The 23,814-nt window shown below is 40.8% G+C and overlaps 1 protein-coding gene across 1 annotated transcript; it reads right to left on the bottom strand.

Moving 5' to 3' along the window:
• Positions 1-2,953: 2,953 nt before the first annotated feature.
• MTERF3 (mitochondrial transcription termination factor 3) lies at positions 2,954-23,580 on the bottom strand. Its single transcript, XM_027561495.1, has 8 exons — positions 23,482-23,580; positions 20,128-20,476; positions 18,465-18,617; positions 13,816-14,005; positions 9,377-9,524; positions 8,925-8,996; positions 7,393-7,554; positions 2,954-3,218 (listed from the first exon to the last, which is right to left on the bottom strand). The coding sequence occupies exons 2-8, from the start codon at positions 20,459-20,461 to the stop codon at positions 3,024-3,026; spliced, it is 1,254 nt and encodes a 417-aa protein (XP_027417296.1). The 5' UTR covers positions 20,462-20,476; positions 23,482-23,580; the 3' UTR covers positions 2,954-3,023.
• Positions 23,581-23,814: the final 234 nt, after the last annotated feature.

Raw genomic sequence — 23,814 nt, 5'->3', positions numbered from 1 at the left:
TTGTAAGCTGGCAAATTGCCTTACAAGAACTCATTAAATTGTTCTCCCTTCTTCCCTACACTTCAAGTTTGTTTGCTGGTTCCAGGGTGAAGGTGACAGGAGAAGGAAAACCTTTTCAAGGGGTTATACCCAGGACTGTCACAAAATCCAGCCCCTAAAGGTATTAGGATGAATCACAAGCTGGAATCAAGATTTCCTGGAGAAATGTCAACAACCTGAGATACGCAGATGATACTATAATGACAGAAAGTGAAGAGGAACTAAAGAATCTCTTGATGGGGGTCAAAGAGGAGTGTGAAAAAGTTGGCTTAAAACTCAACATTCAGAAAACTAAGATCATGGCATCTGGTCCCATTACTTCATGGCAAATAGAAGAGGAAAAAGTGGAAGCAGTGGCAGATTTTATTTTCTTGGGCTTCAAAATCACTGTGGATGGTGACTGCAGCCATGAAATTAAAAGATGTCTGCTCCTTGTCAGCAAAGTTATGACAAATCTAGACAGCATATTTAAAAGCATCCCTTTGCTGATAAAAGTCCATATAGTCAAAGTTTTGGGTTTTCCAGTAGTCGTGCGGATAACAAGAGCTGGACCATAAAGAACACTGAGCGCTGAAAAACTGATGCTTTCAAACTGTGGTGCTGGAGAAGACTCGAGAGTCCCTTGGACAGCAAGGAGATCAAATCCTAAAGGAAATCAATCTTGAATATTCATTGGAAGGATTGTTGCTGAAGCTGAAGCCCCAATACTTTGACCACCTGATGGGAAGAGCGGACTCAGTGGAAAAGGCTCTGATGCTGGGAAAGATTGAAGGCAAAAGGAAAAGGGGGCAACAGAGGACTCTGCTTAGATAGCGTCCAACTCTGGTTAGATAGCATCAGCAACTCAATGGACATGAATTTGAGCGAACTCTGGGAGACACTGGAGGACAGAGGAGCCTGGTGCACTGCAGTCCATGGGGTTGCCAAGTTGGACATGACTTAGTGACTGAACAATAGGTATTAAGCCTAGAGAGCCTGGACATTTGCTGATAGCCATTAGAATTGATTAAAAAATCATTTTTTATTTTCCTTCTGGCATATGGCAGGATTGCACTTCTCCATGCCTAAAGATAGGCATGCCTATGTGATGCTTTGACAAAGAAAAATGTGAGAAATTTTTAACAGCAATTTTTCACATTCCTTTCCCCTTCCATAGATGGGTTACATTCCAGACATGGTTGAAACTCCACCAACCTCCGTCACTCAGATAATGTGGAACAGAAACTATCTGGCCCCAAGTTGGACATGTGTGAGATTAAAAACGTCTCTGATTAAAAACGTCCACATTCTAAATCATATGCGGTTTTAGGGTTGTTCATTACAGTAACATAGCTAGCCTGTTCTGAGTCGGTAGTTAACTAAGGCAAAATGAAGTTCTGAGCCTTAGAAAGACCAAGCAGTTTGGTTCCATGCTATGCCTCCTGGCTGAACCTTCTTCCACGTTCCCTATTTTTTTTTTTTTTTTAGTAATTTATTGTTGGTTGCACTGGGTCTTCATTTCTACAAGTGGGCAGCAATGCTCTAGTTATGGAGAGCATGGGCTTCTCATTGTGTGGGCTTCTTTTGTTACAGAGCACAGGTTCTACAGCTCCTGGGCTGGACAGTGGGCTTAGTAGTTGTGGCGCATGGGCTTAATTGCTCCACCGCATATCTCTTCCCAGACCAGGGATTGAACCTGTGTCCGCTGCATTAGCTTTAGCAGGCAGACTCATCCACTGTACCACCACAGAAGTCCCTGTGTTCCGTTTATTGAGCTCATCTGTTAGAGAACTCCATGAAGACATGTATCTATGCCACACTCACCACTGTATTCTACTCTGTTGAGGGAATGAGTAAAATACATTAATAGGAAGACCCCAACCAGTTACGAGTTAGTTTAGTTTCTCAGTTTCAGGACATCCAGCACATAGAACCCCAATGCACAACTAACTATCCCTAAAGTTAGTTGTTTTAAAACACCGGTGCTCCTAGTTCTGCTCCATGTGGACCTTGCTGAGATTGCAATACCCAAGATGGCCTCTTCACTCCCTTCTGTGGTGCTCAGGGGTTAGAGCTGGGACAACTGAGGTGTGGTCAGGGATCTTATTCCACCTCATTTCTCCACTAGAATCATCAGACTTTTTCCATCCTGGCTCAGGGTTCCACGTGGACAAGCACAGATGTACACATGTTCCATGAACCAGAGAGACCAGAACGCGCTGCCTGAGTCAGTGTGGGAGCGGACTACAATGGGAGCGCAAATACCAGTGTGGCTTCCTGGGGGCACCAGCGTCAACAGTCTCGTGATCCTAAGGCAGATACCTGAAGCCATGATGCCTCATCTCACAAATAATCAGATCCTGTGCCCAGGATCACATGTCTAGATGGGAAACAGGAAAAAAAAGCATCATTTCATGCTAAATCTTTATACCCCGGCCACAAGACAAAGGTTTGTTATGTGGCCTTGTACTACATCTCATTGCTGTCCTTGAGATGACTTTCCTATCCCTTTTTCTTTCCAGATTCTCAGTAGCCAACTGTGGGCAACTTTCAATATCTTTCTTTGCTCAGGAACGTAACGGTGCAGATAAACCAAAATCGAATCTGTTCTGTAGCAAAATCTAAGAGACTAGTAGATACTAGATGGATAATATGGCATGCTCTGAACTCCTAACAGGTCAAAGAAAATAGAGCTGTCTTGTGATGAAATGATTTTAAAAGACCTTGAAAACAAGAAGGAAAATCCTCCACTGTTCCCGCCTTCACCAGGACAGCACACCAGCCTGGTAAACAGCCTCCCTTTCTCTAAGCTTGCATTTTAGTTCTCTTTCCCAAGAAGGAAGGAAATGGTTGAGTCAAATGTGAGTTAAGTCACCAGAAACTTGGAAGAAGCATCTATCAGAAGTGTCCCCAAATTTATAAGAGGTCTGAAGCATTTATTTAAAAATATATTTATTCATATATACATTCACTTTACATTATTACATTTTAACATTCATCAAAAACTAAAGAGTTTTTAAGAATTTCTCGAAGTCTTGTATTGATGCCTTGGCCATCCCTTCACAAAATATTCCATCAGGCACAGATACCAATTTGTCTAAAGAGATGTAGTTAGGTTCTGTCGGGTCATACTGTGCTCTTCCTAAATAGGCAAGAAACAAATGTCTTTCTTTGACTTTAAACAACCTTGTATTAAATACCTAGAAAAGAAAAAAGAGTTAAAAAAAAACACTGCATACTAAAATATGAACTATTAAAATGTTTATCTGGCTAAACAGTTTAATAGATGAACAAATATAAAGAATTAACCACATGTTCAACAAATACGGTAAATGCTAGAGGGTTTAAACACTTTGGCTTCTACTAAGAAATTATGATTAAAAATTAGGAACTCAAAACTAATATTCAGAACAATTCTAAAATAATAAAGCGCTGCACTGTAGGCAAAGACCAGACTTATTTGGAGAGACTAGAGGAGCTGTTTAAAAAGCAAACCCGAAGGTCCCACCCCAAATCTACTAAATCAGAAACTTTGAGAGTGGGGCCCACAAGTCCTCCAAGTGATTCTGATGCTTGCCAAGCTGAAGAACCAAAGAAAGAGATGGTGCTTTATGGCATGAAAAATTGGGTAAGATTTCACAATCTGGGAAGCTTCCCTATTTCCCTTTCTTTCCTTTTAAATTCCTGTTGCTCCCTCTGGTATTAAAATGAAATGAACCTGGACTTCAGGGGAGTAACTTAACTGCTTTGGAGTTAAAACTCCTGAGGAATGGGGTAAATACAGTAGTTTTAAAAAGAGTTAGAAGCAGGCTAAATCTGTAAAGCCAGCTGCAAGGAAGATGGGAGAATTGCAAGATCTGGCCAGACCTGAATGGAGCCCTGAGCTAAAGAGACATCTGTGAGGCTCCCTGGCAAGGCCCAGTGAACTACATTTCCTACTAGGCCTCAGGTCCTTCCCGTGACTGTATTTCAGATGCACTGGGGACACTCCACATAGCACATAAACTCCAAGAGTCTGTTTATATTCAAGTGGAAACGAAATAATAGTAGATCACTTGGCAAGGACATCGTGAAAAATGAGTGTTGAAAACTAAAGAACTTTGAGAACAGTGGCCAAAAAAAGTACAGTGTGCTAACTCAACATGAGATTGGCTTGCTTTTGGAACATCTTTTTCTCTCTCTGCAGAAACAAATTATGCGCTACTCTGCCTTCACTGTGGCAACTGCATTCTGATTATCGTGTTATTATTGCTCAATAGACACAAGAAGCATTTAGATGTTTCTTAAATATGACTCTTGCAGTCACTCTCAGCTTACACAACATACAGACAAGACCACACATGACTCTGAAGCTCCCAAACTATTATTCATTTCCTAAATACAGTAACGCTTTGAGGCAATTATACAGCTTATGACTAGATAACTATATTAGTTTCCCGGTGGTTCAAAGTGAATTCATTATGATCGATTTAGATTTGTAGGCTCTTTCAAGTTCAAAAGTCACTGCTGAAGTTTTTTTCTCTCTCTCGATCCCCTTCTGCCCCAACATGGACTTCAGCTCTGCCTTCACAGAAACCCATAAGGAAAGAGGAGAAACAAGGGATAAGCTTAGTTCCTAAAAGTTATTTCTTCCTTGTTATTACTCTCACTGCTTTTGTTACCTTTTACCTTCCATGGTCACTGCTCTGAAATGACTATATTAACCGTAGTTTTAAAGTTAGAAGTGCTTCTCCATTTTCAATTAATCATAAAATTATGTACCAACCAGCACTGTCATTTGCATGAGAAAACTGTTTCCTACCACTAAGTTTTTAAAGCACCAGCCAAAAATTTTAAGTCTACATCAGTTCCCTCATAGTACTGGCTGTCAGTCAGCCTATGTTTCCATTAATGAAGCTTTTTTTTTAAAGGAAAAAAAAAAAAAAATCCTATGTAGGAGTCTGAGAATCCTCCCAATGTGAAAGCCACACATCTATAACCGGGCTTCTCAGAAGCTAGGATCTGGGGTACCTAAAAAAAAATCTTTGTTTTTAAACAACAGATTTTGATGTATCTAGTCAAGCTAATATTTTTCTCTACTTGCAAGGTTTCTGTCCATTGTTAAACCCAACTCATTCTACTGACAACTCAAATGTCACTCCTTAGAGCAGCAGATCTCAGGTGAGAGCACGGGTTTTCAAACTGACTGCCAGGGTTCTAATCCAAGCTCTGGCCCCTGTTACCTGGGTAACCCTGGACAAGCTACTGAATCTCCGTATGCTTAATTTCTTCATTCGGGAAGTAGGGACAATAATACTACCTACCTCATATGGGCTGCTGTGAAGATTAAATGAATACATACAAGTAAAGCAGTAGAGACAGAGCTGGCACATAGTAAATAAGCAATCAATAGCTGTTATTATTTCTAAGATCTTCCTGCCTCTCCTGAATTAAATCAATAGCTGTATATGGTATCTAGCTAAGACTCTAACATAATGTAAAGCAATTTACATTCTAAAAACCTGTCTTCCACACTAGATTACAAGTTCCATGAGAATACAGACCATGACTGATTTTTACATCCTCAAATCACATTCTCTTATCATGTTCTACTGTCACAGAATTATTTATCAACCAAGTGGAAAACTGTTATTGCTTTTTAGTTGAAGATTACTTACATTATGATGGTTCCATAAAGCCAAATTTGCACCCCTGCAGGCTTCTAACACTTTTTATAATGAATACTCATGCATTTGATGAAACAAAAATTCTCTATTAAGGGCCCATTCACAGTGAAATATGATAGGTAAATAAATGTTGTTTGTGAGGAAACTGTACCTAATGCAGGCTAGTTCTGAGAGTTGTATTAAAGTCATGTTTCATTTCCCACCTTTTCATTGAGAACACATGTAGCAAATGGAGGAATCACTTTAATGCAATTCAATCTTTCATTTATCCAATGAATACTCACTGAGTGTCTGTTCACATGCCAAATAGGAAAGAAGGATGACTTTCATTAGATTCATTCATTTGTTCAACAGATATCTATCCAGTACCTACTAATTGGTCCCTTCTAATTCCAGGTGCAGGGAATTTAGCAGTGTATAAATCAGACAAGACCTGCTTTCAAAGAAACATTCTTCTGAACAAGCAGATAATGTCACTCACCAGCTAAAGAACAGGAAAGTCTGATCAGCTTAGAAAACATAATTATGGTGTTGGCATGATGACTAACTGGAGCTAAGAACTACATGCTTTGATAGGAGATCATTACAACATGGCTTGTTAACTAATGGATTTAGGCAGACTGTGAATACATTTAGAATGGAAAAAAATCTTTAAGGGAAGTGATCTATTTCCATGTGAATAGAGAAGCGCACAGGAGAGAACACGTTAGATTCCAACAGGCCGAATGAAGACTAGGTGCAAACCACAGAGAAACAGATTCATCGCTTATTTTTCCTCCAGAGATGTATATGGGTGCCCTTCTCTCTCACAAGTAATCCCGTTATTACATTTACTAGATTCTGGTCTTGATACAAAGATGGGCAAAAAGAAATATGGCCTTATACGACCCAGCAATCCCACTGCTGGGCATACACATCGAGGAAATCACAATTGAGACACGTGTACCCCAATGTTCATCACAGCACTGTTTACAATAGCTTGGACATAGAAGCAACCTAGATGCTCATCGGCAGACGAATGGATAAGAAAGCTGTGGTATATATACACAATTGAATATTATTCAGCTATTAAAAAGAATGCATTCGAATAAGTTCTAATGAGGTGGATGAAACTGCAGCCTATTATACAGAAAGAAGTAAGTCAGAAAGAAAAACACCAATACAGTATATTAATGCATATATATGGCATTTAGAAAGATGGTAATGATGACCCTATATGCAAGACAGCAAAAGAGACACAGATGTAAAGAACAGACTTTTGGACTCTGTGGGAGAAGGCAAGGGTGGGATGATTTGAGAGAATAGCACTGAAACATGTGTATTACCATATGTGCAATAGGTCGCCAGTCCAGGTTCGATGCATGAGACAGGGTGCTCAGGGCTGGTGCACTGGGATGTGCCTGAGGGATGGGATGGGGAGGGAGGTGGGAGGGAGGTTCAGGATGGGGAACACATTTACACCCGTGGCTGATTCATGTCAATGTATGGCAAAAACCACTACAATATTGTAAAGTAATTAGCCTCCAATTAAAATAAATTAAAAAAAAAATATGGCCTTAATACAGCTCTCAGAACTCAACTGTGTTTGGTCTGATTCCTTCACAAACAGCATGGGCGGCTTTTCTCAAGCCGAGAGCATGGTGTGCTTGTGCAAGTTCTGGACGAGGGGTGGCGGCAGCTCTTCAGGGCAGAGCTGTGAGCGCCTCACCTGCGGGAACCTGACGATGACGTGGTGGGGCACGCGCATCACGTTGTGCACATAGTCGAAAGTCTCGGTAAGTTTCCTTTTATTTGCAGTCAGCATCTTCGGGATCTTGGTGATCATGTGTTGAATTTCATTCTGCTGAAAACCTAGTTCAAGCTGAAAAACCTAAAAGAAAGTAGAGTTGTGATGAAGCACAAAAGTCATTGTTTGTTTTTGTTCCGTCCCTAAGTTGAGTTCAACTCTTTACAGACCCCGTGGACTGTAGCCCTCCAGGCTTCTCTGTCCATACGATTTCCCAGGCAAGAATACTGGAGATCTTCCCGACCCAGAGATCAAACTTGTGTCTCTTGCATTGGCAGGTGGATTCTTTACCACTGAGCTACCAGAGAAGCCCATGAATCACCAACACAAATAGTTATTTTGGTAACATGCCAGAAGACACATTAATTCTTTCAAAATTAAAGGACATTAAAATCTGGAGATGGCTATGCCAACGCCCGTAACGGTTCATGACTACTTGCTTCTGGGGTAACCTGAATTTTAAACCTCTCTCTTGAAGAGGAGCTACTCACAGCCCTGATGACCATCATGAAGCTCACCAAAGCAGCTATCATAATTACAAGACAGAGGAACAGTGCCCACCGGAGGCCTGGTCAGGTTATCTGTATGGACCCTACACCACATAGACTGGCAGGAAGATTATCAAAGTGCTTTCTGAGCCTCTGCTCCCAAGCACACTCCTAATCATGTCATCTGGAAATGTTACATGTCAAAATTCCAGAGATGATTCAAAAAAATAAAAAAATACTCCAATGTGGGATAGGTCCTTTGTGTGCGTTCAGAGTATCCTACGCTTCCCCACCATCCATTGCTCTCATCACTTTGCAGGCGACCCCCCTCCACTGGACTGTGAACTCCACAACGGCAGGGACTGTCTCCCCGAAAAAGAACATGGGCAGAAGCTCAATACAAATTTCTTCAACAGCTGAGTACTGAACACTTTAGGCACCTCAGCAAATAGGCCTTATATAATAATTTCAAATCCCATGACCGCTGTGGGACACTAACAAGTCAGCTGCCCCTGGTTCTACACAGCAGTAGAGTGTCTGGTGTGTTCTCTGATGGAACTAGAGCTGGGTCCTGGCACAGCCACGTGCGGGCACTACCCTCTGCAAAGAAGCTCCAGATGCCGCCGCTCGCCTCCCACCCAGGGGACAACAACACAGACCCTCATCCTGGGCAAAGGAAGTGGCTTCCAGGTCCCACCCAGATGCCTAACCTGCTCTTCTAGGACTACGGTACCAGTGTCTGCAATGCAACTTACTCATGTAACACCTGCTCAATATGTGAAAAAATTATAAACTAAAATAAACCGCCTGCAGTATATTTATCATACTATTTCCTAGGTCCACCTTCTTAGAAATAGCTTCTTTTACAGTCTGGTTTTCTTTAAGATGATGAGAGCAAAACCCATTCCCTTCAGAGGACTCACACACTTCAGAAGCAGGTTTCTCCAAACCTTGTTATTGTCCTACCTTCATGTTTTCCTTCACGGGCTCCAGACTTCCAGTTAGTAGCCTTGGGAGACGAATTACCAGATCTCTAGTCTACAGTTAGAAAATAACCTATTATTAATATACATGCACATTCAACTAGTTTGGAAAAAATAAGGCATAACTAAGATGTAAAAGTAAAATTTAAGATATGACCCAGGAAAGAAATGCTAAGGAGCCCAGAAATACAAACACTTATTACTGTTTGAGGAAAAAAACAAACGCTCAAAATAATAGTTAAGGAAGAAACTTGATGGAATTATCATAAGATGATATAGCAATATCATTAACCTAGTAAGGTAATCCATTCTTGTACAGAAAATACCAGGCATTGATAGAATTCATAGGGGCCAGGCATCAGTTAGAAACATGAGCTTTAACAGTTACTAAATGTAGCTGACATGGAAACATACAATTCTTCAGTTCTCTTTTACCTTCTTCACACTAAGTTTAAGTTCTTTCTGAAAAAATCCCAGTCTGTTATCCAATCTCTCCACTGAAAAACTCAGAAGGAATGGTGCATTTCTGACCATCTGTGCAATATCCGCCTTACTGAAATTTTTTGACTGTAGATAAGCCACCCTAGAGAAACAAAATACATGCACATATCGTAAATATTTACTAGCGTCTTGCTACCTTCGAAAGTAACAACTGTTTTTAAAGCATTCACAAACCAAAAAAAAAGTTTAAGCAAAAACATTCTATAATAATGACTCAAATATGGTTAAACTAAATGGCTTTCCAGGTGGCACACTGGTAAAAAAAATCTTCCTGCCAATGCAGGAGGTGTTAGAAATGCGGGTTCAATCCCTGGGTCAGAAAGACCCTCCAGAGAAGGAAATGGCAACCCAGTTCAGTATTCTTGCCTGGAGAATTTCATGGACAGAGGAGTCTGGCGGACTATGGTCCATGGGGTTGCAAAGAGTCGGACATAAGTGAGCAAGCACGCACACATTAAAACAAAACAAGTACCCATCCAGCTTTTCCATTTATAATTTGAAACAGAAAATATTTCTGAAATCCACTAAAAAACAGATTCGCTTTTCAGTTAATCTGACTTGTTTTACTGGTTGGTTAAAAAAAAAAAGAGAGATAGCTTCTGTTTTAGAATTTTTTTTGCTAAGAATAGAAAACAGAAATTAAGAAGAGATTTAGAACTCTTTTTACAAAGAAAAATCATCAAGCATGTGGCTAAGACTGGAAAGAGGAATTTTTTTTTTTTGGCTGTCTCATTGTCTCATGGCGTTAGGGTCGTTAGGGTCTTAGTTCCCTGAAGGGAGCTAAGCAGTGGAAGCACGGAGTCCTAAACTGCCAGAGAATTCTTAGAATGTATTTCCATAAATAATTTTCACTATAGTCTTTAGTATGTAATTTGTTAACAACTGAGAAATTTCCTGCTGTTTCTGGGAACCAAAATAAGGCAGTAAAGTCCAGAAAGTACGACTATAAAGTAACATTATTGATTTTTAAAATCTATAAACATAGTGAAAACCAGTTTAAATGCCTCAAATATTCTAGGACATTATTTTGTTAGATTCTCATCAGAAAAACAAACAAACCCCTGTAAGCCAGATAAACTTCCCACAGTGCATTTGAAGAAACACAGAATAAGAGAAGTTAAATAACTTGTTTTAGGCTGCTAGCTAATTAATGACAGAGCTGAAATTTGAACCCAGGCATGCCTAACCCTAATGACTATGATATTTTTATACCATGTATCAGAACTTATATTTTACACTAAATGACTATTATTCCTTTAAACCAGTCCCTTAGAGGAGATGAGAGGAAAAAAATTGATAAAACTACACAAAACTTTAAATGCAAAGCAAAAAAAAAAAAATTCACCAACCAAGTCAGACAAGTGACAGTTTGGGAAAAATATTTACAACATGTCATAAAGAACTAATTTTGTTAATGCATTAAAAAATGCTTACCAAAAAAAAAGAAAAAGGCCCAATTAAAAATGGTAAAGGACACATATAATTTATAGAAAAGGAAATGTAAACAGACATTCAACATATGAAAAGATCCTTCAAACATCTGATGGTCTAAACATCATTCCCAAAACTACAAGGTAATGTTTTTATCAATACAATGAACTGAAATTATAAAGCTCAATGACACTATATTATGAGGATAATAAGGAAGCTGGCACACATGTACACTGTTGGTGGGAGTGTAAACGGGAAAGCCTACATGAAGGGCAATCTGTCTATTAAAATTATAAATGCATATACCCTTTGACCTAGCAGTTCTACAGATATATACCGATATGTGTGAAATGATTTCTATAAAAGGGGAGTCGCTGCAGCTTCTCTGTGACAGTAAAGACTAGAAAATAACCACTGTGTTTACCAAAACGGGACTAGACAGATCTGTAGCATGAACCGAAAAAGGGTTAAAAGAATAGGAAGAGCCAATAAAAAACTATCTCTGAAATAGAGTTAAGAATCTGAGGTGCAGCATAGTTGTATAAATGCTACCATCTGTGTGTGTGTGCGCTCTTGTATATGAGTGCATACAGACACACATACATGCTGGTGTATGATAAAATATTCTTAGCTAATTGAACAAAAACCCTGATAATAGTACCTGCCTATCTAGACAGGTCTTGCAAGGCTGATGAGGAATAGAAATAAGTAGGCTGGAAAGGACAATTACAATTTTTTTCTTTTTTTGGTCACAGGAGAGACCAACATCTGATTAAAAAACATTATTGAAACTGTTATCTACTGGGATAACTTTTCCAATAAAAAATTAAGATACAAGGCCCAGCCAAAAAAAAAAAAAAAAAATTCTACTAACTTAAATGCACACCATTCATTTGAAAATTCTTAAAAACAATCAACCAACTCTTTAGTATGTTTCAAATTCTCTTCATTGAAAAGCAAACAAATGTATGTAGTCAGTGCAATCACAGAAATTCTAGAAAATAAATCTGTACATACCAGAGCCAGAAGCTAAGTTCAAAAAAAGATTATACCTTTGCCTCTTCTAGGAGAAGCTTACTTTTCATTGGATCGCCTTTAAGTGGTAATTTATGTGGTAAATAACCTATTAAAAAATTCCAAGTAATTCTTTAAAAAATGTTCCAGTTTGACAGCCAGGTTTAGGAACTGTATAATTAGACTATACTCTGTATATGAAAATAATCTTTGTTATTCTCATGTGTGTATGTATGATCTTGAGCAAGTTAACTCAACCTCCTTTTAAATGTATGCTTCTTTCATAGAATTAAAAGTAGGGAGGCAGTACAGTACAGTAGCGAGGACTCTGTAGTTAGACTAAGTGGATCTGAATCTCAGCTTTGCCACTTGGACTGGCTGGAGCATCTAGGGCAGATTATTTAACCTCTCTCTGCCTCTCCCAAGGATATAAATAATAAAGGTGCATTGGGCAGCCTCTGAAATGGTTCCCAGTGATCTCCACCTCTTGGGATGTACTCTTCCTTGGACTACATCCTGAGCGAAAGGGCAAGCTGGTTTTTACACGGGGAGGGGAGGAGTGTTCCAGACAGTCAGGAGCAGAGCTGGCCCCGTCAGACTGAGTCCCTGAGAAACATTTCCATTCCTTCTGACTTCTGAACTGTAACAGCCTGTCTGCGTTACACAGACTCTAAGTCACATGAAGGGAGAGAGGACATCTCTAAATGCCTTGCTTATATAGTAAGGGCTCAAATTATTAAAGAATAATTATGTAAGAAATATGTTTCTTTGTTGTTGTTCTGTTTTTTCCTAACTCAGAGACCTTCAAGGAACTATGGAGCTCTCTGAAACCGGTGTGAGAACGGTCTGGGTGAGAAGATGAGAGGCAGATTAGTTAGGAGAAGGTTGTGGCATTCTTCATGTGAGATAACGGGGACACGAGGTCAAGTATTCAAAGGGAAGATTAAGATTTGAGAGCGATACAAACAGAACCAACAGACCTTGGTTATTTCTTAGATGTGGATGATAAAAGACGAGAAGTCCAAGTTAATACCAGTATTTCCAATTTGGGCAGCTTAGTGAACAGTGCTCTCACGCAGTGAGTCTGGGAAAACCTGATGAGGTCGGAGTGATGAAAAATCCAAGATATGAACTTAAAAGACCCAGACTCTGTCTTACTCTCTGTGACGTTGCCAATGCCCAGCAGGATTCTCACCTCACCGGTCAATAGTACCTGACTGTATCAATTCTCACAAATTCAATAAATTCCTTGAATATTGAGTGAAGTACACAGATATTTATAAGAGCGCTATTAAAAAAAAAAAAAAGGAAAAACCAAAATAGCCAACTGACAGAAGCAACTAAGCAAATTATACAGTATTTGCCAAAAGAAGGTTAAATATCTACCATCCAACATTGGCCAGAAAGAACAATAGAAGAGATGAGGCTTTCACATCTTAAGTGTGCTCTCAGATAATTCAGCCATTTGTTAATGGATTAAAAAAAAACTTATCCCAGTTTCCAGAGAGAAACAGCAAAGTAGTGGCTTAGCAAAAAATTGAAAGCATAAAAATAATAATGGGTAGCTGAACAAAAGAAGTAATTTGGATACTTAATTTTTTTTTAAGTATTTATTTATTTGGCTGCGCCAGGTCTTAATTGAGGCACATGGGATCTCTGACCTTCACTGCAGCATTCGGGATCTTTAGTTGCATCACTTGGGGTCCAGCTCCCTGACCAGGGGTTGAATCCGGGTCCCTTGCATTGGGAGCACACAGAAGTCCCTAGATACTTAATTCTGATCAAAGAAGGTCCGTAACAGAAAGTCACATTCACATTCATTATGTCAGCAGATCCTTATGCTGCTGAGACTTAAAAAAATAACTTACGCATGTTATTTCTTCACAGCCCCTTCTTGAGTTATGTGAAAATCAGTCTAACAGCCCTACCTGGTCTTCAGATTTTCAAGGTCTTCAGAGAAAATAGCGTAGTTTTTTGTCAGGAATGGTCCCAGTTGGGTATCCTCTATGCCCAAATCTTTAAGAAACAGGAGCATTTGCTTAATGTCTTTTTCAAAATCCAGTCGCAGGAGGAGGTTGGCTGCATCGGGATGTTTTTCTATCTTGGATAAATCCACTCCTGGAATAAATGACAAACCCTGTGTGAAGATACCTGTGTGGCTGAGTCATTAAACGTCATGTATAGAAACACAGAAATTACTGATGAAGGTAAACGACCTGCCCAAAGGAGACCTGAGTCAGGCCAACAGAAACTTCTAATTTGGTTGCAGAAATAAAAATACATTAAAAGCTAGTATTTCTTTCAAAGTCATGTATAAAGGAAAACAGTGCATTTGGGGCTAAATTTCTATCCATCATCATCGACATCTAAAGGTTCTTGGATACTATTTGCAGGGTGCTTATGAGCCCTTACTGATCTCCATGGTAACTGCTTCACTGATCATTCTGCAGGCTAACAAGCCCCATGAACTGCTACTTTCTTTGAAGTTTATCATTTTAGTTATAAGCATTATTTTAAAAATTGGTTTATTAATCCCTCCACAGGAGGAACAAAAGCAAACCCTATGTCTTACTCACTTTACTCATATTTTTTTATTCATATTGTCTTTAGCATAAAGACAAGAGCCTCGAAGGAGCTCATCAAACAGCTCATGAAATATACAGTTCTCAAGTAACAGCGAAGCAGAAAGTACACAACCTTCCACCTTCACAAGGTCTCAGAATCTGAGGTAGTCTAAGCAAATGAGACAAGGGACAGGAGAGGAAGTCAGAAGAGGGAGAAAGCAAGTTATTGGACTTTGGTTATGGATATAATTAGATGTCCACCTCAATTAAGCAGGGAATCAAAGTAACTTTTGATTCAAAATTCTCATTAAAACTGAGTATTTTATTCTCTGATTTTCCTTTTTATCTGATTAAAAAAAAATCAAACATGAATAAGAAAGGCCTATTCCTTATCGTTGGAGAAGGAAATGGCAACCCACTCCAGTGTTCTTGCCTGGAGAATCCCAAGGACAGGGGAGCCTGGTGGGCTGCTGTCTATGGGGTCGCACAGAGTTGGACACGACTGAAGAAACTTAGCAGCATTCCTTATCGTAAACATGAGATAATAAGGTATAATTTTATTTAGATATTCTTTTTCTTTTTTAAACTTTATATTCTTAAAAATATTTCTTCAGGTTAAAAAGTAGCTCTCAAACTGTTTTCTAGATGTAACTTTACAGTCTTAAATATAAATGCAATGAAATAAAAGCACTTTTAAAAATGGTGTCTATAATTCCATGTATTAGATCCAAATGTCATTCTAAACCCAAACTTCTTGACATTAAACAGGCATTGATATGATGATAATTAACAGAAAAATAGATTACACAAACACACATACACGCAGAATGAAGACTAAAAACAGATCCAAGATGAACTAAAAATCGAGTGTTCAAATAATAACATTTAAAATCAGTGGGGGAAAAGATGGACTGTTCATTAAAACACAATATGACATCTAGCTATATATTTGAAAAATAATTATTAATTCCTTCTATAGCTGATACAAAAATTAATTTCAGATAGATTAAGACTCTAAATATATACTAACTCTAAAATTATTAGAAGAAAACACAGACTTAAAAAAAAATAATAGTAAGTTTGACTACATGAGGACATGAGACCTACTGCACGGCTTTCTGTAATATATGCATTTGCTTAGAAAACGATGAAGAAGCTACTCAACAAACTGGTGATGGTGGTTACCTTCATAAAGTGAGACTGGAGATGGAGAGGAGGTTAGGTTTTTTCTCCTTAATAGCTGCAGTTTTAATAACTAGATGTAATTTTTCTATAGTATAATTTTAAAAATTGTACTAACAGAAAAAGATTTTAAATTACTGGGTGGGTGGATAAATAAGATAGAAACTATCTTATTTATTTACCACTAAACTATCTTATTTAAACACAGTTCCAAAAATTTGTGATAAATGTGGGAAGGTACGCTTTAAAAATCACATCAAGGGTCTGGACTTCAGTTTAACTCAGTATTGCAGCTGACGTGTGCTCCAGTGCCTCGCTCAGCATGAGCTGTCAGGCCCTGACTGTGCTGAAACCAAATTCCTCAAAAGCTGCTTCTTAACAGCAAAAGGAGGGCAGAGTCTCACCAGGAGGGCACACCGCTGTCAGCACAAATCACGTGGGCTGACTCAACGATTTCATTAACTTGAAAAAAAATAGTCACTGATGCCTCTTATGGACCAGGCAACTTCTGCGGATATAAAGAATGAATAATACATGATGCTAACTTCTAGGTGACCACAGCCCTAAGTTGGCTTTGACCCATCAGTTCAGTTTGGTTACACACACTCTGTGTATCAGCCAGCGTCTGGCAGGCAACAGAGGTTGCCCGAGCATGTTCAAATGAAAAAACTTTAATGAAGGGACTCTGTACAGTGATGTGAGCAGAGTTACGGGAATAAACAAGGGCATCCTTAGTGCTAGAGAGACAGGGAGGCGGGAGTCTCCTGTGAACCCAGAGGGAGCTGCAAGCTATTAGGCAAGGGCTGCTCTCAGTAGGAGCTGTTGCCATGGAGCAAGGCAGTTACATGACCCAAGATAGGGAAGGGACAGAGAAAAAATGCTCCCACCTGCCGTCCCCCTCCTCTTGCATGTGCCTCCCACGACTAAAGCTGCTCAGAAGCCAGCTGACGAAGGAGTCTGAGCACAGAGGTGAGCCTCCTGGGATACAGAACAAGCAGAGAAAGGCGGGAAACAGATCTGAGATGCAGAGGAAGAACCAGGACACTTGGGTCCTCAAAAACACGACTGGGGCTTCCTGGGTGGCTCAGTGGTAAAGAATCTGTCTGCCAAGGCAGGAGACATGGGTTGGATCCCTGAGTCGGGAAGATGCCCTGGAAAAGGAAATGGCAACCCACTTCAATTAAAAAAAAAAAAAAATACTATGTAACAATGGGATCGTGGATCCTTCTAGGGCACTGTCATTTAAGTTACTGCCAGGACGTGCTGTTGAAGGATCAGCATACAGATGAAGGAATGGCTGAAACATATTTCAAAACTCTAAGTATACTGAAGATTACTCAAAGGTAGGGGCCACATGCCCTTCCCGTGGGACCTCTCCCAAGGCCGAGGACGTCCTGGGCTTCCCTGCTTGCAGATGTCATCTTTCTCTCTCCTTTGAACCCACAGAAGACTTTATTTGTATCTTTTATGTGGAATTTATCACTGTACCTTTCGTTTTTGGATTTCCATTATTATTTAGATGCTTCTGAAGACCTGAAGCTTCTTGAGAACAAAAGCCATTCCCTATACATCCGAGTAACTTCTACAGGGACAGATGTGTAAACAATTATAAAGGTGTTCTTAGTGTCCAGACTGAGGTAAGCGGGGGGGGACGCCTAGAGGAGAGTCACTCTGTCTGAAGGGTCAGAGAAGACATTTGGGAAGTCACTTGAACTTGAGTTAAGTTCTCCAGTTGTCAGACCTGGCCAAACAAAAAGGAGGGGAGTGGTGGGCAAGTGGAGCTGAAGGGGTGAGCAAGGGCCAGACCAGGAAGAGCTCAGAAGGATTTCAAGTAGGTCACTGACACAGCCAGATCCGCATTTTAGAAAGAGCACTAATATTAGAGTACCAGGGAAAACTGCTCAAAGGAGGACTATCAAGTTAGGTAGCTCCTTTTTCTGGAAAACTAAGGCAGTAACCAAGACATGAGAGAAACAGATGGGACTGTGATAATCCTGCCTATCCTGTTCCTCTCAATCCCTCAGTTCATTATCTGGGAATGTAGAATAAGAGAAACACCAGATGCAGAGATAACAGGAAAAGCAGAAAGTTGCAATAAGGTGCTAGATTGAAAAATAAAAGAGGACTCATCAAAGTTTGCAGGGAGAGCTCTTGGCTGCCTTTAATCCTTACTAGTAGTCCAAGAGCACTCCTAGAGATGCCATCCAAAGCAGAACAGTGGGCTCCAGAGAAAGGTCAGGGCAGTAGGAAAATGGAAGGAAAATCATCTGAGAGGGTTAGGAAAAACTGTCCTGAGCGGCCACTGGAAGGTGTGCGAAAGTTCAAAGAAAACTAAAGAATTCAAAGAAGGGAATCAAACAAAAAACAAAGTAATTACTAACTCCAAGAAAATGAAAGGTTGTACAAGAAGAAAAATAATCATAGCACACTTCCTAGAGAGCAGTGAGCAATATTTAGAATTATAATGGGATCAGTGACTAATGATTTATTTCCAAAATTGTTAATATAGCCTATTGGGAGAATTGAAGAGAATGAAGGGGAAAAGTACATGTGTGCAAGAGATTAACTGATATCTAAAACTGATGAAACAAGCAACAGCACTACAAGCGATTACATGGGCATTTAGAGATTAAATACCAATAGAAAGAGCTGTAAAAGCAGAGAGTCCAGGATACAGGTCAGGAGGCATGAAGCTGGGAGTACAGTTTTTCACTGGACGCCTTTTCACACTATTTGACTTTTAGGCATGTACATGTACTTTGATAAAGATAGAAATGCTAATTTTAAAAGTAAGGCAAAACAAAAAAAATGTGTGGGTTACTTAGACTTACCTAGAAGCACTAACTTCCTCAGAGTCTCGGAATGATCCACATAGTCTCGAAGTGTGACTGAAGACGGGGGCAATGGAGGGCCTGCGATAATCTGAACAGCCTCCTCGTCAGAAATCGGCTGCAACGGGGACAATGGAGGCACATCATCCAGTCCTTTGCGGCCAGGATGTAGGAAAGAAGCAAGTTAGCTTTCTTATCTGTATACTTACATGTTCTTTCTACAAAGGCAGTCTCTTGCCTAGTTTGCTTCTTTTTAAATCTTGGCATCGTTTCTGAGTTAAACATCTAAAAATTCCATATATTTTCTACCTTCTAAGAGATAAGCTTAAGACTATTTAGATAACCACTACTATTCCTCCAAAGTAAGAAATTCGTTGGTGAAGTCCTGTACAAAATTCCTTTCCTTTCCTTCACTTGTCAACAGGTATGAATGCTTAATGACCTATAGTACATTCTGAGAAAGACTGAGTCTACTACCATAGCTTGTTAACTCGGGCAAAAGTACAACATACTCTACCAGCCTGCACTGTATGGATTAAAGTCATCATATCCTGAAATGTCATTTTGATCTGATCTTTTCTCCTCCAAATTATTCTCAAATATATCTTTAAGAGGATTTCTATGATTCTGTTTTCATCACCCCCAATCATTTGCCACAAAGTGACCCTCTCTAGTACAGCCTTGAGTCTGAGGTTTTGTTATGGCCCTAGAGGTAAAGAACCCGCATGCCAATGCAGAAGACACAAGAGACACAGGTTTGATCCCTGGGTTGGGAAGATCTCCTGGAGGAGGGCATGGCAGCCCACTCCAGTATTCTTGCCTGGAGAATCCTATGGACAGAGGAGCCTGGTGGGCTACAGCCCATAGGGTCGCCAAGAGCTGGTCATGCTGAAGTGACTTAGCACGCAGGCATCCAAGTCCAACACACTGTAAAAGACCCTGGGAACTGTAACCCGCCTGAGGCTGAGGAATCAGAGCCTTGACTTTATGTTCTACTTTTCTGTCTCTAATCTCTACCCTTTCTCGTTTCTCACAGCCAGTCTCCCCTCACGGCCCTCACCGCCCAGCTCACTTGTGTTTATCATCTACTTAACCTAACACTATCTCATCTGTAGTGAAGTATTCCTTGCATAGGAATATTCCTAGAATGGGAAGCACAGGCAGGAGAAGAGTGACTTAAAAAATTTACCCGAGGGAGCTTTTTGGGGTGTTCTAGTTGTTCTTTTTGTTCTATTTGTTGACTGTGGTGGCTGCTACAGAACTGAAAGCATGATGTCAAGATTCATAAAACTGTATACTCACAAAGGATGACTTTTACTTGAGTAAAATTATACCCTAATTAGGTGTATAGAATAGGGTAAATTAGATCCTAATAAACCTTTTAAAAATATCTAAATAAAGAACATAAAAAGCAAGTGCTATTGGCATAGCTATAAAACTATCTTAAACATATTAATCTAAAAACTTTTTTCTTAGTAAGTCAGAGGCCTAATAAAAGCAAGCAGATTATTACGTAACAGAAGCAAATGAATAGAAGTGGATTGTTCCTTTTCTTTCCTGACACCAAGTATGACTTGAAATTGGCTAACGAAATATAAACAGGTAGCTTGTTCAAACTACCAGGGTGAGGCAAAGGGGAGTTTTCTGAAAGTTGAAAAAGTACCTTCTAGGGACAGCTCAGAATCAAGGCCGGGCATCTTTTGTGTCTTCTGTGGCGGCTCATTCACGGAAGGAAGCAAAGTGCTTTGGGCACAATTAATCTCTCGCCTACTTGAGTTGGCAGACTGGGAACTATTCCACATGGAGGAAGTCCTGTAAGTCCTAAAACCCCACTGGAGAAAGCAATCCTCAGAGGACGCATGGGGCTGAGCAAAAACGCCACACAACAATGTTTTTCCTGGTCTCTGAAAACCTTTTCTGAGTTGGAGAGCAGTCATGAAGCTGCTCAACTTAACTGAGTTGAGCCATCTGGGTATCTGTTGGGCTGACAGGGCCATTTTTCTTAAAGTTGCCTATAAAAGAAATACATAACCATCAAAAAAGAGAAACTTATTTCACTTAAACGTTTAAAACAGTATTCAAACCACAAAAAGATAAAACTGGAAATTACTTTTGCTGCTTAAAAGGTGTTTATTACTTTAGATGACTAAAGCGGTCAGATGTTTTTAAGCATGGGAAAAGCAAAAAACAAGGCAGTTTCAGTTACAAACCAAAAGACAGGAACTTCTGAACTGGAAAGATAAAGATATGCTTTACAATTTAAAAACAGAAAGCAAAATCAGTGGCATGAGAAAAACATTTAAAACAAACATCTGTAAATATTAAAATTACAGCTGAATCTGTTAATAATTAAAGAAAACAAGGCGATGCAGTTAAGTGCTCTTGAAATTTGATTTGAAGGACATTTGAGAAGCAGATTGCTGATCAAAATAACACTGAATTATTCAGATGCATTTTATGTATGTACATTAGTCACAAAAACAAGAAGAATTCTACTTAGTCTTAAATGAATCATCAAAATATTATCATTGTAGAAGGTCATTTCTTGCTTTATTCTCAGGTTTGAACACTATTGATTATTTCACAGGTAAAGCTGCTCCTCAAAAGAGAACTGAACAAAACCAAATTCTGTTTGACTGCAGGAACAAAGAAAAAGACTTTCAAAATGGACGGGTGGGGTGGGGTTCAAAACTAATAAGCAAAATGTATTACAGACAGAAATGTATTACAAGCAACCAGAAATGGATATATGTATATTTTGACTGAAAAAGTGGTTGTTTATAAAGAGATTTTTTAATCAGGAAATAACTTTTATATTTAGCCAGCTTAATTAAAGGGTAAACGATGCATTTTTTATATAATAAGACAATCCATTAAAATATAGCAGAGTCCAGCATGTGGAAAATGCCCAACACGTTAGCCATATAATAATCATCATATTCACTGATTACACAACCAAACATAAATGAGTTTGGACTTAATTGTTGCATACAACTTTTTGATTTGTTTCTCTCCATACTGAATTTCAGGAGAAGGCACTGGCAACTCACTCCAGTACTCTTGCCTGGAAAATCCCATGGACGGAGGAGCCTGGTAGGCTGCAGTCCATGGGGTCGCTGAGGGTCGGACACGACTGAGCAACTTCCCTTTCACTTTTCACTTTCATGCATTGGAGAAGGAAATGGCAACCCACTCCAGTGTTCTTGCCTGGAGAATCCCAGGGACGGCGGAGCCTGGTGGGCTGCCGTCTATGGGGTCGCACAGAGTTGGACACGACTGAAGCGGCTTAGCAGCAGCAGCATACTGAATTTCAGCTTGTTTTATGTTTGGCATTAGACCAAATAAATGCTTCAGGGTCTAAGCTCTTCTTGGAGATCTGCGGTTTAGGGAAGTCTCCTGAAAGTAATATATAAAAGTGAAACGTCTCCCTGTCATTCTGAAATGATTTTAGAAAGGAAAAATGTAATTACGCAGCCTTATGAGTGATTTTTGTTAAACTCTGGTGGGAAATGAGCCTCCAAATCTGCCGTGTTTTTCCTCAGAGCTACAACATTCATTCCCTGTACAGCAGTCTCATAAGGGCATTCAGTTGGAAGCCAGAAGACCACAATTCTGCTACTTGAGGATAAAAGTTTCTCAGGGTGGTTCAGCACGACTGGCCCCTGATGGGGGATTCAATAACCATTCTTTAAAAGACAAGTTTTTAAAAGCTTATGGGTACAATAAGACGATTCTTCAGCTCTAAAATGTTCTGACTTCTCAGTTTGTCCAAGCATTCTGTCCTCCATCAAACTTCTGAAATCCCCGATTCACTTCAAAGTCTCTAGAGCCAGGCTCAAGTCAAAGCTCTACCCAAAAGAAGGGAGGAGAGGGTGAGATGTATGGAAAGAGCAACATGGCAACTTACATTACCATTTGTAAAATAGATAGCCAACAGGGAATTTGCTGTATGGCTCAGGAAACTCAAACAGGGGCTCTGTATCAACCTGGAGGGGTGGGATGGGGCGGGAGACAGGAGGGAGGTTCAGGAGGGAGGAAATGTATGTATACTTACGGCTGATTCATGTTGAGGTTTGAAAGAAAAAAACAAAATTCTGTAAAGCAATTATCCTTCAAAAAAACCCCCCAAAACAAAACTCTCCCCACATCAGAAAGATCAACTTTTGCATTCTATCCATATTCATTAAACGGTCTTTACACAAACAAATAATGTTTATCCTTCTGTTTTTCTTGACCAGCGCACTGTCTTTGCTACATCATCATTTCATCGCCGTGTATACTTCTAACAATCGATTATTGTTAGTTCACGACAGCAGGGCTCTGTCTGTCTTTATCCCTGCATGCACCGTCTCAAACTCTGTATCCCCCAGGCCCAGAGTCTCGCACTGCTCCCACGTTTTCTGGGCAGAAATGAATCGGTTGCAACTACGGTGAACTCATTTGCTTACAAAATACTTAAAATCTGGTAAAGGCGTCTGCGTCAAAAGCCAAAAGCCTTAAGTAAAATTTGAAGTCCACTAACACATATAGACTAGTTCTCCACTGTACGCCTTAGTAGTTTCATTGGCGCTTAAATACATTCGCCGAGGGTGCAAGATTTCGACCTCTGGGAGGCTTAGATCGGGAGACTGAAAGATGGGGAGGAGGACGGTTTGGGAATCAGGGGCCTCGGGAACACGGCCTGACCTCCCAACCCCTCCCCGCCCCGGCCATTCTACCAGGTCCGGTTTTAGGTTCCCCCAAAACCAACTTCCGGAGGAAGTCCCCCTCACCATCTAGACCTCCTTCCGCGTTTCCCCCACGCCCCCACCGCCCGGGCAAAGCGCGCTAAACACACCAGCGTCGCGGCGCGCCCTTCTCACCCGCCAAGGGGAAAAAACAACATCGCTGACCCTCAGCGGGGCCGCGAGGGCCTACGGAGCCACGCCGTTCAGGGGCGCGGCCTAGAGCCGAGGAGGAGGAGGGTGGTGGTGGGCCGAACCGGGAGCCCCCCGGGCAGGGAGCGCTCCCCCTTTACCTGTGGCCAGGCCTTCGCCGTCCGCCCGCCCAGCCGGACCCCGCTGGCCGCCCCTCGGCGCCGCTCTGCCCGCCGGCGCTCGCTCTCCCGCCGGCCCACGTGGGCTGCGGCCGGAGCGGGCTAGACCATCGGCGCGGCTGCGCGGGTGGGGAGCGGGCGGCGCGCGGCGAAGTAGAGCCGGCCGCAGGGGGCACACGGTCTCCTTCCACCGTGAGCGCCGCAGACCCTTCCGATGGGCTTGGGAACGTGCCGCGCGTCCCTGCGGACGCCCCTCCCGGGGGCCCGGGCCGGGCGAGCTGCGTCCACCCTCCGCCCGAGGCCGCGTGGACCGCG

This window comes from Bos indicus x Bos taurus, chromosome 14 (assembly GCF_003369695.1).
Source record: "Bos indicus x Bos taurus breed Angus x Brahman F1 hybrid chromosome 14, Bos_hybrid_MaternalHap_v2.0, whole genome shotgun sequence".
Classification (NCBI taxonomy): Eukaryota; Metazoa; Chordata; class Mammalia; order Artiodactyla; family Bovidae; genus Bos; species Bos indicus x Bos taurus.
This window is presented reverse-complemented; position numbering and strand designations above follow the sequence as displayed.

Bases quoted from the DNA above. Each gene is read 5' to 3' on its own strand.
- MTERF3 (XM_027561495.1), bottom strand. From the start codon at position 20,461: ATGGCCCTGTCAGCCCAACAGATACCCAGATGGCTCAACTCAGTTAAG. The intron at 18,618-20,127 runs GTACTTTTTCAA...CTGGCCGCAAAG, and splicing joins TTCTGAGCTGTCCCTAGAAG to GACTGGATGATGTGCCTCCA. The intron at 3,219-7,392 runs GTGAGGCGCTCA...TTTCTTTTCTAG, and splicing joins TCATCGTCAGGTTCCCGCAG to GTATTTAATACAAGGTTGTT.